Here is a 14,602-nt window from a genome sequence, read left to right as displayed (position 1 = left end):
GCCCGGAAGCCATCAGAATAGCTCACAAGCTCCTGGAGGGCTCAGCCTTAGTGGGGTCCTCCGTTCTGGGTCAGGATACGCAGGACGCTTCTTTCATGTTGTCTCGGGGGTGAGGAAGCTTAGGAGGGAGACCTAAACGCCACTAACTCCCCATACAGATTCTCTTCTATGGTGGATTCAGTGCCTAAGAAAAACCCATGCTTAAAGCAGATAAGCCACCTCTGGAAGGGCTCAGTGTAGCTGGTCTGCAGAGGGGGATTGTGGGAGTATCCTGGAAGTGGCCCCTTGTGTTCCCAGGATGGGGCAGGTCCTCACAGCCGATCTCCTCCCGCTGCCCCTCCTGTCAGGACATCGGTGTGGAAGCCAGCAGCCCCCAGGGAAGCCTCCCCACCGTGGCCGGCTGCTGTGGTTTCGATTCTTTGAATTAATGCAAGTGGAGTCGGAGTCCGGGGCGTGGCGTGGTGGAGCCTGCAAGAACAGTCCTCGCAGCGGGGGAGGAGAAATGGCTATTGATTGGTTACCGTACTGGGGATCGACTTCCCAGGCCTCTTTATTTTATTTTTTAAAGACAGGGTCTCACTAAGCTGCCGAGTGTCTCTCCAAGTTTCCCAGGTTGGCCTTGAACTTGCAATCCTCCTGCCTCAGCCTCCCGGGTTGCTGGAATTACAGGTGTGCACCGCTGTGCCTCAGGCAAAACAATATTGCCTTTCAAGCTAAGGGAGGTTTGGAGGCAGCCCTGGGGAGCAGGGCAGGACACGGTCAAAGGAGGCTGTCACTGGCGAAGGGACTTTCCTAGTCCTGGGAACCTAGGCTTCATAGGTGGTATGGAACTGAGGGTTGAGCGGGACCTTTGTTGTTGTTGTTTGCAAATCACACGGAGAAACTCCGTCCCCAGGAGAGAAGGGACATGTGGCATGGACGAGCAACGGCTGGACTTCTCTCCCAGTGTGGCCATCTCCCCAGTAGGGGGCCAGCTCCACGCTGTGGGGACAGGACCCCCCCCACCCCCCGCAGCTGACAGCTCACCTGAGGTTGCCTTTGTTGGTGGCATACTTGACGTGGTTGCAGATGTAGTTGAACATCCCGTGAGCCGTGGTACAGTCGCGGGCATCGAACACCTGCAAGAGGTGCCCGGTGGGATCGTGGGCCATCTCCTCCCTCGCCCAGTGCCCACCCCAAGGGTCACCCCGTTGGAGTAGCAGGCACCTCATTCTGAGTCCCAGGCTACCTTCTCTGTTTTCTTTCTTCTATGCTAATAACCAACGTCAGTTAGACCAGGAAAAATCCCCTAAAGGCTATGTAAGTGGGAGGAAGGGAGAGTAAATAGGAGGTGAGTTTTAATGGGCTGCTTAGATTTTCTGTTCCGTTACTAGGGATTAAGGGATTTAAAACTCAAACAAACCAAAACCAAACACAAAACTCTTGTGATCTTGATAACTAATACTTCCCACATTAAACTATTCCCTAGAATAAAATCGTTATCAGGGATATGGAAACTGATAGCTTCAAGGAGGAGGCAGACAATGTAAATAAAAGTAGGAATAAGGCAAAAGGGAGTGGTGGGGTCTGCGGCAAACTGGACAGCCTGAGTCCTAGCGAGAGATGTGCAAACTGACTTTACACAGCACAGTGTGGGCTCAGGAGATGTGGCTCTCGCCAGGATTTGGCCAGGATCTGAGAACGTGGGCTCCATGACCACCATCTGATAGGTCAACGTGGCCAATAGGCGAAAGGACTTGGGCCTGCCCAAAGCTCCCTCTGCTCCCCTTCTCTTGTCCCCTCCCCAAGGCGTCCACCCTCAGGGGACCTGAGCCTCGCAGCCTACCTGCAGCTTGGACCACTGGATCCTGCCGACGCAGCGGGAGGCGTTCCGCCAGGCGTGCTTGGCCCCATAGATGAGCTCTGTGTCCTTGAGCTGGTACGTGCTGGTGCTTTCAATTTCCTTGTTCACCTCTTCCAGCCTTTCCATGTGCGCTTTGGAGCCAAATCTAAGTGGGAAGGGAAGGAGCATGGGAACACCACCGCCATGATTTGGAAGCATCCCCCAAAGGCTCCTGAGATAAAGGCTTGTGGCCGGGATGTGAATCTGCTGGGAGGTGGTGGAACCTTTAAGAGGCGGGGCCTAGTGGGAGGAAGTGAGGTCATTGGGGGTGTGTCCTGGAAGGGGACCATGGGATCTGGGCCCCTTCCTCCCTTTCTTTCTTGTTTTCTGGTGAGCAGCCTCCTCCACTAGGCTCTCCCACCATGGTGTGCTGCTTTGCCACAGGCCCAACAGCAATGGGGCTGAGAGACTGGAATGGTCATCCCAGACAAACCTTTTCCCTCTTTTAAGTTGATTCTCTCAGGTGCTTTGTCACAGGGACGGAAAGCTAACCAACAGCATCACCCTCTCTTCTGGAGAGGTCGGTGGGAGGGACGAGAGGGACAGTGGGGCTGTAGGAAGTCCCCAGTTGGCTTCTTCATGCAACAGTTGGAGCTTAAAGCAGAGACGCTACACTCAGGTGACCACAGAGGCTCAGCAGTGTTCGTAGATGACACCAGCTGGGTGGGAACTGCAATGAACCAGGAGCCAGGCCTTGTCTGTGGGGCCAGCCATGACTCTGCGCCAGCCAACAGCTGCCTGATAGGCCTGGGGACCCAGGGCTGTCGAATCTGGTTCAGCAGAAACTGGGAAGTCCTCCTTTTAAAGGGAACTCTTCTAAGTTTTAAGAGGTTGGGAATGCATTCAATTTTAGACAGTTAAAAATTATTATGGAAAATTATAAACTCATAAGAAAGCATTCAGAATAATAGGATGAGGACTCAGGTCCCCGGCCGGCCTAGGAAACGATGCTGTAGCTCCTTAGGAATGAATTCTCCAGCACGGCCCCTCTCCCCAGAAGTGGCTGCTGTCCCGAATGTGGCCTTCCCTATTCTCAGATACATCCGCCATCTGTGTAAACCAGGCGCGACATTATTCCACGTGTCTAAAAACCTTATCTAGGTGATTCTGTATGAACAGTGTTCACTCTGTGGTCAGAGCTGTGTGTGAGCTTCATGGCGTAACCCTCCACTGTCCTTGGCTGCAGCGTGGGTGGAGACGCCCTCATCTGAACGTGGGAAGTTTTGGGATTTGGAAGCATTTCAGATTTTACGAAAAGTTTCTGCCTTTTATTTATTTACTTACTTTTTGGTGCTGGGGATGGAACCCAGGGGCCTGCTACCTGCTGAGCATGCGTTCTACCACAGAAGAACACCCTCAGCCCTTCGGGTTTTAGATTTTCAGACTAGGGATGTTCAACAGGTAAGGTCTATGCAAATATTCTAAAATTCTGAAAACCTCTGAGATCTGAAATACCTCTGGCACAAAACATTTTGGACAAGCGATACGCAACCTGGATTCCACCTCTCAACTCTGCCAATGCCTATTTCTCCTTTCTCCTGTGGATGGAGCGCAGGTGATTTCTGGAAGGTTCTTTAATAGTAATTTTTCCTACTGCATGTGGTTTTTGTGAACATGCCCTTCTTCTTGTGAACAGCTGGGAGTTTTTCTCTAGGTGTGGAATTGCATGAAATGTTCCAAATTTTAAGCAATCCTTTCATGGGTCAAACAGGAGCAAGTGGGCAACCAGGTTTCAACCTCCGAGTTTGACAGGTTAAGGCCTTAAAGTCAGGGCCTGGCTGGACTCTCTGCAAATCTGGAGCTGACGCCTTGTCCCCAGGCATCAGTACCCCAGGCCTCAGTACCCCAGGCTGCTGGGAGCTGACGCCCACTTGCCTTTTAATCGATGAGTAGTACTGATCAATGAACTCTTTGGCGAGGGGGAAGAGCTGGTCCTTGGTGCGCACGTCTTCAGGCCTCCGGGTGTGCTGAGAAGGCAGCATGATAGACCCCATGCAGATGTGCTCTGTGCAGCCCGTTTCCTGGAAGGTAGAGAGAGGTGGGCCCCCGCTTGGTTTCACCCAAGGTTGGTGGCACCCGGCTGGAACCGGGAGCTGATGCTCATGGCAGAGCAGACCTGGCCCTGGATTCCAGAGGGGATTTCTTAGTGACCAGCTTCATATCATTGTTGGACATGGTCGTCAGCCAAAGTAAGGGACAGTGAGTCACAACTTAAGACTCCTAAAGGTCACTTAGGGGATCAGAAGTGTTCTGGGAATCAAAATCACTGGTACTAATTCCAGAATATTGTTTGATTCTGTGTTCACCAAAGAGGAACTAACGGTAGCTCACGTGACCATGTCTATCATAGACTAATTGCAAAAATGATCCCAATTCTTCCCCTTCCCGTATCGGTTTGCAGTGTGACTTTGTAGTGGCTTCCTATCAAGAGGGGGCTCTGTCTCCTCCTTTCTTGGATCTGGGCTAGTTTTGGCCCACAGAGTGTGGCAAAGGGGCCCTGTACCATGTCCAAGCCTGGTCCCCAACAGAGCTTGCCTGTTGTTGCTACCACAGGCAAGCAAGTTCTGGCTGGCTTGCTGGAAGAGCAGAGACCAGACACCAGAGAGTCATCTCAGTCAGGGCCATCCTAGATCCCTGAGCTGTCCCCTCGGGTGGTTATAGGCACATGATACTACCTCACTAAGATCAAGGGTGTCTGGTGCAGATCAGCAGCTGATCCATAGATTTTCAAAAGTCATAAACAGTAGTTGTTTTCAGTCGTTGAATTTCGGGCCAGTTTGTTACGCTGCAATAGCTAACAGATACATTTCTCCTCAAGGCCTGTTTTCAACCAAAATTTAAAGTAATACGTTGGTGTGTTGACTACTAAAAATATGATACAGAAGTTTAGAGGAAGCAGGGCAGGGTGACATCGGGGCAGGGTCTGTTTGATTCTTCATCAGTGGTCAGATGGTGAGAGCAAAGAGAATATTTTCCCAGCTGGCGACTCCCCTTAAATTCGTTTGGGAACAAGGTGCCCCATAAAAAGCAGTCAGGCAAAGGAGTAGGTCTCCGTCGGCAGTTCTCAAACAGGGCCGCACCTCCCGGCCAGGGGATGTCAGACGATATCTGGAGAACCCCTTGGTTGTCAAGCCGTGGCTGAGACCTGGCGGGGACCGGCCGGGTGCGGCTGCACCTCTCTGTGCGGGGACGATTCTCACAGCTCCGACTACCTGGGACGGAGCCGCCCCGGCCCACCCGCCGGGCTACTCACCAGGGTGCTCTTCAGGTGGAGGGTGTCCGTGAGAACCACGTCCGTCTCCCAGTTCTTGACCTTGAGGAAGCGGGGGCACTTGGAGGGGCTGCCGTTCTTCGTGGGGGACTGTTTCCCCGAGGCAGGGGGCTAGAGGAGAGAAGAGGGCGTTAGGCAGCATCTTGAGGGAGCCGGAAAACCGTCTCCTCTGGGACTGGGAGGTATCGCTCTTTCTGGAATCTTCCCTGAGTCATCAACTGACGGAAGGATCTGACCCTCCCTGGGTGGCAGGTACCTGGGCAGAAGCAAGCACCACAGAAGAGCCTTCTGGGTTCTGTTCTGGGGAGAAGGGTCAGAAACTCAAAGACGTTCTCTGATGTCTGGCCCAGGGTCTGGCATATTGAGTAGGGACTTGGGGAAGGTTTGTTGAGTGAATAAATGACCTATTGGCATCTCTGAATGAGGAGGTCACTGTGGGGATGTAGTCTTCTGTACAAGTTTCTAGGTTTTCCTACTGTAGCTCAAATTCACCATTTCTGGCAAGTACTGAGAAAACAGTTTAAGTCAGAAAGTTTTGAAACACAGACTGTTTTCTCCAAATTTCAGGTGTCTGTCTCTGGAAAGTGCAAGCGTGCTCCTGCCTCAGGGCCTTTGCACATACCACCACTTCTGTCCCAAACACCTTTTGTCCCCCATTTGCCTTCACATCTGGAAACAAACAGACCAGTAGGTTGGGGGTGGTGGTGGCGATAAGTCCTAGGTTGCCCCATCCATTCTAGACCTCGCTGGTAAGGGTTGCTTCTTTCCTGGATGTTTCTGGGAGGCTGTCAAACCTGCCTGGGCAGAGGTGTGGCTCCGTGTCAGATAGGCATCAGCCACTCAGCAACTGTAAGAGAGACGCAGCAGACACACCCCAGGGCGAAGACCAAACCAGGGAGGGGAGAGGATGAGACAGTGTTGAGAGCTGTTCCTGCCAAGAGTGGGCCTGGGTGGCCTTGAGTCCAGGACTTATGTGATCAATAAACAGACGTTGGGGACATAGCAATATCTTTGTCCTTTTGGAGCATCACTGTGAGAGAAGCGGAGATAAGAATATAAAAGAGTGGGAGGTGAAGGGGACAAAGTAGAGGGGAAAGCATCAGGTGCAAAGGCCCTGAGGTAGGGAGAGCTTGTTCAGTTTTAAGGACTGGCAAGGAGGCCAGTGAGGTTGGTGTGCAGGGCAAGGGTGAGGGTGAGGGCGAGGGGGGAAGTCGGAATGGAGGCCAGGGCCACATGTCCTTAACTTGGAGGGCTCAAGCAGGTCGGGCAGCTGAGAAGTCAGTGAATGTGCCAAGTCCAAGATGGAAGCCACAGAGAGCCCTGAGGGACTCACACCGAGGACTGCAGTCCTCAAGTACTTACTCTGTGCCCATCAACGACCTTGATGAGAAAGTGACGGACGACAGAGAGGTCACCGACGCTGTTCAAAACCATAGATGAGCGGGACCCTGGAGTCCGGAGAGGCAGCTCCCCCGACCCCGAGCATCCCTAACCGGTTGCGATCCTGCCTCTGGGCCACCCAGGATCAGTCACTCATGTGACCTTTACCGAGCGTCTCCGAAGGGACAGGCAGGGCAGCGAGGGCTACGGTGACCGACCAGACACAGGTGACCCCTGCTCCGGCGGAGTCACAGTCCCGTGTGGGGGAGGGGATGCGGTTGAGCCATTGCCATTGAGTCCCGAGGTGACCTGGGGGCTGGGGTGCAGCTCAGTGGGGGGGCTGCCGAGCGCGCACAGGACCTGGGTTCCCTCCCCAGCGCTGTGAAAGGTCCGGAGGTGAGAGGCTCCTGCAGGGGACTCTGAGCTCTGAGCTAAAGGCCCCAGCGACAGGAGGGGAGGGCACAGCAGGCTGAGTTTCCGGCGGAGGGAAGATGGTGGGATCAGGGAGCCCGTGGCCGGATCTGGGCCTTCCTCTCTGTGCCGTCCGCCATGGGCTCCATCCACCGTCACCTCCAGGGCTCCAGGGTCCGTCCACTCCCTCTTCCTGCACCGACCAGCACCCCATCACCTCTCACTCGACCCCGGGAGTGGCGGCCAGCCGTCACTCTCCCCACCCGGCGATGACAATCGCCTGCTGCGGGGGTGACCACCACGGGCCGCCGTTTGAATGGCACCCCGTAAGTTCCTGTGTCGAGAACCGCGTCCCCAGAGTCTGAGGCGCTGATGGGACTTGGATGTGGGGCCTTTGGGAAGAAGTGAAGCCCAGATAAGGTCATGAAGGTCAGGTCTCCACGATGGCATTGGGGACTTCAAAAGAAGAAGAGGCCTGAGTCAGTGGGCTCGCCCCGGCCCGCCATGTTGTGACGCAGCAGCGGGAGGGCCCTCACCAGAGGCCGAGCAGATGCCGGCACCAGGCTCTGGAACTTCCAGCCTCCAGCACCGTGAGCCGAGTAAACCTCTCTTCTTTATAAAGTACCTTGCCTGTAGTACTTAGTCACAGCAACAGAAAGCAGACGAAGACACTGTACCACAGACACTGGGCAGCACGGGGCGCAGCTTGGGTTCTCTCTGACTCCTCCTGGTACTTTCTGCCCGCAGGGGACTCTTAAGTTGTTCGGCTTTTGTCTCCACATGGAGCCGCAGGCAAACCACGCCACTTCCTTCCAAGACCCCGCCAGACATCCCGCGTGCTTTCCAGAGTTCTATCTCCACTCCTGCCTCTTCCAGCCGCCCTGGGCTGATGGCTGCCCACCAGAGCAGACCTCTACTGCAAGCCACCCCTCGGGAGGCCTTGACCACTTGCATCTCTGAGGAAGAAACAATGCTACTTGCCCAGATGGACCGTCTTCCTGCCATCTTCCCTACACACTGGGCTTCGCTTCCCCGTGTGGAAATGGTCTGGGCCGCCCACATTAATATCCTAGAGGGAGCAGCTGGCCTCTCGGAGAGGGGATGACGGACTTGGTGCTGCTGTCGGGCCGGGAGGGTGCAGGGCCGAGGGCTGGGGAAGAGGTGTGGGGCGTGGGCAGTGGGCGGGCAGCCTCAGGCCTCCCTGCCAGGAGCTGAGGGAGGGAGGGAGCAGCCCTGACAGAAGAGGCTCCAGACGTGAGCGCGGTAGCCGGGAAGAGCCGAGTACTTGGCCACGTCCCCCTCCGCCTGGGCTTCCCTGGATCGCAGGCTGGAAACCGGCATTGAGGCCTCTGGCGGGGCTGCTGTACTGGGGGTCTGATGTTTTCATTAGCCAGCAGTGACATGGGCTGACTCGGGAGGGGACAAACGGGGAGGTTCATATGGCAGCCAGGGGCCTGCGCGCAGGATGCCGGTGACTCTTCTGAGCGCAGACCCAGAGAGGCAGAGGGGCGGCCCTGAGAAGTCAGGATGTTGGGGACAGGGCCCACGTGGGCGCCGGGCGTGGCTACATGTGTTCTTTCCTGGCTTTGTGTCTGCTGGGGCACAACGGAGGTCTCAGATGGTGGAGGCGCCGGCTCTTCTGGGAGGGGCGGGGAGGCGCCCCGGACACCGGCTCCTAAATTTGCAAAACAGGCCCTGAGCTCAGGGACATCTGCGAGGCCCCCTCAACACCTCTGCTTACAGAGGCTGCAGGAGCCCGGCGGAAAAGGTCTCCCAGCCTCTGCCTGAAAGGAGGCAGGGAGACCTCAAGTCCCCAAGCCAGAATGCGGGAGGAGTCTTGGCTGCACTGGGCCAGAGGCCTGTTTCTGTACAGCCCAGGAGCCAAGGAGGGTTCCTCCATCTTTAGATTATTCAATAGGAGACGAATCATATTGTTGAATATAAGAAAAATGTCTTGCGACACATGAACGGTACACGAGGTTCAAATTTCGGGGTCCTCGACAGATTTGTTGGGACATTGGCCCACTCATGGGGTCTTCTCTTGTACGACAGAGGCAGAGCAGGCGGGTTAGATGGGGGCCCGAGACTGGACGTCCACCAAGACAAAAATATATATATATATATTTTTTTTCAATCTTGTCCCTTGGAGAAAAAGTCTGTAGACAGTGACGTGAAGAATCCGGTTCTGCTGGCTGACCACGGGGTGCTCACGTGCAGCTGTGACAGAGAGCTTTCTGGAACCTTCTTTCAAACAGCACCCCGGCTCCCTGGCCACCTGACCACGCCTTAGATGGCTTCATGGCGCTTACCCCTGCCTGTGCCGGTGGGGGTCACACGCGTGTGCTTGTGTGAACCTATCAATCTGGTCGCTATGGAGTCGCACGGATCTATGTGGACGCTGGGATGATACAGTCCCTTGGTACCTGAAGGGGGGCCGTGGTTTGGATACGAGGTGTCCCCCAGAAGCTCACGTGACCATGCAGGAATGATCAGAGGCCAAATGCTCGGCCCGGAGAGCTGTGACGTAAGCAGTCCATCCTCCTCTGAGCGGGCGGTGATGGCGGGCAGGCTGGTCGTGACCGGAGGAAGCGGGTCCCTGGGGGTGTGCCCCGGGAGGCAGCTTCTCGCACTGGATGGAGTGGGCCCACCACGGACTGAACTCTGAAACCGTGAGCCCACCTAGACTTCTCCCCCTTGAAGTCCCTGTCAATCCGGTACCTTGGTCATAGTGGTGAAAAGCTGGCTAAGAGGGGACTGATTCCAGGTCCCCCCACAGGATACCCAAACCACAGGTGCTCAGGTCCCTTATACAAAACGGCACGGGGACGTTTGCACACAGCTACTCAGCCCTCTGTCTCCGTCCCATCCTCTCTGGGTTACTTGGGATACCGGGTGCGCTGTGAACAGCTGTTAGACGGTATTATTTAGGGAAAAGGGACCAGGTAGGAACTGGGCACCCCAATCTCAGACATCCAGTCTCCAGAACCAGGAGGAAGTACAGTTCTCTGGCTTAAAGCACCTGGGCTAGGGGACTCTGCGGTCGCAGCCTGAGCGGACAAATACAAAAGTCTACACGGATTCTGAAATTGCAGAGACACTTGAAGGCTCGGCCCAGGACCGTGGTCCGGATTTAGTGGAGAACAAAGGAGCCCGAAGCCGCCTCACTGAGCGAGTGACCTCATGGAAGCCAGCGGCAGGGAGACGGGTGACCCAGGATCAGCTGAACACACTGTGGCGCTGACCCCACCTCACCTGACCATCCCGGCTCAGCAACGCAGCACCCTGCGCCGTGGGGCTGCTTCCCCGCGCCACCCAGGGGCTGCTGGGAGCCGAGACTCCCTGTCACTGCTCAGCAAGGGGGGAGGAGCACATGGTGCCTCCTGGCCCAGGAGAGGATCCAGGTTCAAAATCCCAAGTGTGATTTCTACCGAAGGCATGTTGCTGTCACACCCTGCGAAGCTGGAGACCGCTACGTCGAGCTTCAGTCGGACACCGAGAGTCTACGGCCGTGGGGACCACGGCAGGCGGAGAGACCCCCCAGAGAAGCCGGGGCCACAGTGCGGAGAGGCCAGCTGGGTGGGGAAGAGGCGCAGGACCGGAGGGAGGCGAGGAGCACTGGGGACGCCGCAGGGAGCCAGGCAAGGAGGACGAGGGGAAGGGCGGAGTGGGCGTGGACCTGGGGAGCAGGGAGTAGGAGGACTGGGAAGCTGGGGGGAGGCAGGAGACGGACGCTCAACCCCAGACCAGGAAGAGACAGGCCAGGGCCTGCCCTTGCCAAAGTGGGGGTCACTGTCATGAGTCTCCTGGGGACACCTGCTCTGGCAGCCACCACCAGCAGAGGCGGCACCTGGGAGCTACAGAGCATCCTGGGAGCTGTTAGGGGTGGAGCCGAGTCCCTGCAAATTCACACACTGAGGCCCTCAACTCCAGTAATTCCAAATGCGACCTTCTTTGGGGATGAGGTCCTTTCTTTTTTTTTTTTTTTTTGCACTTGGGATGGAACCGGGGCCTCCCCCAGGCTGGGTAAGCGCTCTACCCTGGAGCCCCATCCCCAGTCCTTTTTGAGACAGGGTCTTGCCTGTAGCTGACCCCGTTGGCGCTGGTCTTGCTGATTGCGATCCTCCTGCCTCAGCCTCTGGAGTCCCAGCGCCTGGCTGGAGGGAGGGTCTTTTTGGAGGTGATCAGGTTAAAGTGAGGTCTTTCAGATGGTCCCCGATTCCAAGGTAACCAGCGTCCTTAGGAAACAAGGCAAATCCGGAGACGGAGGCACACACACAGGGAGAATGTCATGTGATCTGCCAGGCAAGGACAGAGGCCCGGGGCAGGACCCTCCCGGCCCTCAGGAGGACCAGTCTGCCCGTGGCTTGGTTCTGGAGTCCCGGTCTCCACAGCTGTGAGGCAATACACGGCCCAGCTGGCGGTAACGGCTCTGGCAGCCCTGGCACAGGAACAGGGCATGAAGGCCTGAACTTGTTCAAAGCCAGCGCCTCCCGTGTCTGGCACCATTGGCACTGGCCACCGCTGCTCCATCACAAGCCCGCAGAGACCTGCATGCTTGGCTCGACCTGAAACGAGGGCAGCATGCTGGGGCCGAGCTGGGCAGCAGGCCACCCACGCCAGGGCCCAGACGCCTCCCCTGACCCTGTGGGTGCCAGCTCTCCCCACCAGCCAGTTACGCCGGTTCCAAGCTGGGGCAGCTCAGAGCCCAGGCCCGCAGACCCGCGAAGCAGCAGGTCCCCACCACCTGTCAATTAACAAACGGCCCCCTGGAACGCGACTCCAGTTGTGCTTAGGGCCTGGAGTGCGTGCACTCGTGGTGCACTCAAAGCGATACCTACGGCCCAAGTGATTCGTTATTTACAGCAACTCCGGAGACGTCAGCAATGACTTATTCTGACCCCTCTCCCGGATTCAAGTCCATGATCTTGAGGCCGTGGGGAGTCGGGTGCTCAGGAATTAGACCGGCCATGCTTTGGAGTGGAGGGGGTGCAAGGATCTTCCAGGACAAAGGGGCCTTTATTTTGGGGAGTACTAGGGATTGAACTCAGGGGCACCTGACCACAGAGCCACCTCCCCAGCCCTATTTTGAATTTTATGTAGAGACAGGGTCTCACTGAGTTGCTTAGGGTCTCGCCATTGCTGAGGCTGGTTTTGAACTCAAGATCCTCCTGCCTCAGCCTCCCGAGCCACTGGGATGACAGGTGTGTGCCACAGTGCCTGGCCAAAGGGGTCTTTAATCTAGATTGTTGATGCTCCCTCCAAATCAAGTGAGAACACAGTAGTCACAAGGGACCAGACTTTAAGCTTGGTCCCGTTACCAGACCAGAATGTAAAGGTGCCCTAGAAATTCACTTTAAAAAAAGTGAATCCTGTAACGGTCTCGCGGCTTCTCCCCAAGACGCTCTGTCATGCTGTGCGTCCTGTTCAGTGGAAATGCTGGAAACCCCACAGTAAGTTTTTAGCTCTTACAAGATCCTGGGACCTTCAGCCAAGGTCTCCCTTGATCTCTCCAAGAGTCTCTGGAGGGGGTTTTGGCAGTTGATATTGATTTGCAAAGAAAGGGAGAAAAATCTCTTTGACCCAAGTCAGCCTTTGTGGGCAAACGCCTTGAATCATTTGGGCGCAGGCAGCCAATAAGCATGCAGAGGATGCTGACTGTCCTCGTCCCACCCAGATAAGTCGGGACAGGCTGCACTGGAAATACTCAATGCTCAGCTATTAAAACAAACAGTTAGCAAAATATATGGAAATTCCAGAGGGCTGGACCCAAACAGCCGTCCATTCCGGGCACACTTCCTGGCTCCACCCTGGCACCGACCCCCCGGGGCTGCAGGACTTATCGCGGAATCTGGAATCTGTGAGGACCTGGAGCCAAGGAGCAGAGGGCGGCTCCGGTGGAAGGCGTGACAAGTCAGCTCAGCTGGATTCTGCTGCCCCCCAGGGACTCTGTTTGGGAGAAGTTGCTGGAAAGCATCTTCAAGGAGGGTCTGCCGCTGGGCATCCTGGGTAACCTGAAGAAGGGGGACCCTAGAGACAGTTTGGGGACCATCCAACCAGGGTGTCTAACTCTGGTCATGAGCTGGAGGAGACAAGGGACAGCTGGCCTGAGCCGGGTGGGGGGCCAGGTGAGTTGAGGGGCAGCTTCGAGCTTGGATCTGGGGCACCCTCGATAGGGAGGAATCAGTCTCAAGACGTGGGTGGTTAGAGAGGGCCCTGGGGAAAGGGGTGACCACAAGCACCCCAGGATGTGCCTGCAGAGCACCAGTCAGGGGGCCTCCGAGGGTCACGTCAGTGCCTGCGTCTGTGAAACTGTGCCTGCTACGCGTGGCCACGTCTGCAGCTTGTCTGGGGGGGCGGAAGTTTCCAGAAGTCAAGGCAAATACTCAATGAAAAGACAGTGGCTTGCTGCGACCTCCTGAGGGGCTATGATCACAGTCATTTCCTTTCCTTTCCAGCGGCCTTTAGTCAATGCCTGGTTGGTGCTGAGCCCCGGGCTGGGCCTTTGCACGTCCACTGGCTCATTGAATCCTCAGGGGCACCCATTTTTGAGATGAGGAAACTGAGGGTGCCAGAGGCAATGTGGCTGTTTAGCAATGGATGAATCACCAGCGATGAAGCTGGGCTCGGGTCCGGGGCCCGGAGCTCCCGCCTGTGCACCGCTGCTTGCCTGGATATTCCTGAGCTCGGCCCCCGGGGCCCCCCAGCACTGACCTGGATGACGGACAGGACGGTGAGGTAATCACGAAGAGAGTGAGTTGCAGGTCCATCTCAACCCACCCAGGGGTCCCTTCCTGCTTCTGGGTCACAAGAGTCTCCTGTGTACAACAGGAACGTGCTTCTTATTCTCCCTCTGCCTCCCATTAGCCAGGTAAGGACGGCGAGATAACAAAGTTTTCTGATCCCTCGCTTTGCGCCCCTGGAGTTAAGAGGGAGCTCTGGAGCTCCAAGACCCGGGGTCACATCCCATCTCCAGCGCATACTGAGTTTGTGGCCCTCCCCGAGCCACTAAACCCTCCGTGTCTCAGTCTCCTCAGCTGGAAAATGGGGACAACAGCTGGGCATGGTGGCCCAAGTCTATAATCCCAGCAACCAGGGAGGCTGAGGCAGGAGGATTGCAAGTGGGAGGCCAGTCTCAGCAACTTAGTGAGACCCTGTCTCAAAATAAAAAAAATAAATAAATAAAAAGGGCTGGGGATGTGGCTCAGTGGTTAAGCAACCCCTGGTCTCCATCCTCAGGACCACAAATAAATAAATAGGGACAGTAACAGAAGCGTCATCCCTCCGTATCCACGTAGGACTGGTCCAGGAACCCCTGCAGATACACGAATCCAGGGGTGTCAGGTCCCCTTGCGGTGGGGTAGGGTTTGTACAGAACCTGCAGAGTCCTCCTGCACACCTTAAGGCACCTCTAGGTGACCTACTGTCCCTAACACTTCATAAGTGCTGTGAATACTCGTTACTCTGCGAGGTTTAGGGAATCCGTGCTCAGCACAGTTGCGATTAAAAAGTTGTTTTTTTAAATTTTTTGTGACCTGTGCTCAGGAGCAGACCCCACGGATGCAGAGGGCAGATCGTTCCTCATGGGTTGGGTGAGGGACGAAGAGAGGACGGACGGGACCTCACATGCTCAGCCTGGCGCCTGGCACTGCCGGGATATA

General features: G+C 56.0%; 1 protein-coding gene across 6 annotated transcripts in view; it reads right to left on the bottom strand.

The window, feature by feature from the left end:
• NOS1 (nitric oxide synthase 1) overlaps window positions 1-14,602 on the bottom strand; it is a gene marked incomplete at its 3' end in the record, with an annotated part of 179,815 nt that overhangs the window by 48,841 nt on the left and 116,372 nt on the right. For all 6 annotated transcript variants that reach the window (XM_079152460.1, XM_079152459.1, XM_079152458.1 and 3 more), the window contains exons 4-7: window positions 5,136-5,264; window positions 3,758-3,903; window positions 1,826-1,988; window positions 1,027-1,118 (exon numbers count right to left, since the gene is read on the bottom strand). In XM_079152460.1, coding sequence (XP_079008586.1) covers window positions 1,027-1,118; window positions 1,826-1,988; window positions 3,758-3,903; window positions 5,136-5,264 — 530 coding nt within the window. The remainder of the gene's footprint in view (window positions 1-1,026; window positions 1,119-1,825; window positions 1,989-3,757; window positions 3,904-5,135; window positions 5,265-14,602) is intronic.

Source organism: Sciurus vulgaris (genome assembly GCF_902686455.1).
Source record: "Sciurus vulgaris genome assembly, chromosome: 8".
Taxonomy (NCBI): Eukaryota; Metazoa; Chordata; class Mammalia; order Rodentia; family Sciuridae; genus Sciurus; species Sciurus vulgaris.
The sequence above is the reverse complement of the archived record's forward strand: the minus strand, read 5'-3'. Positions and strand labels throughout refer to the sequence as shown.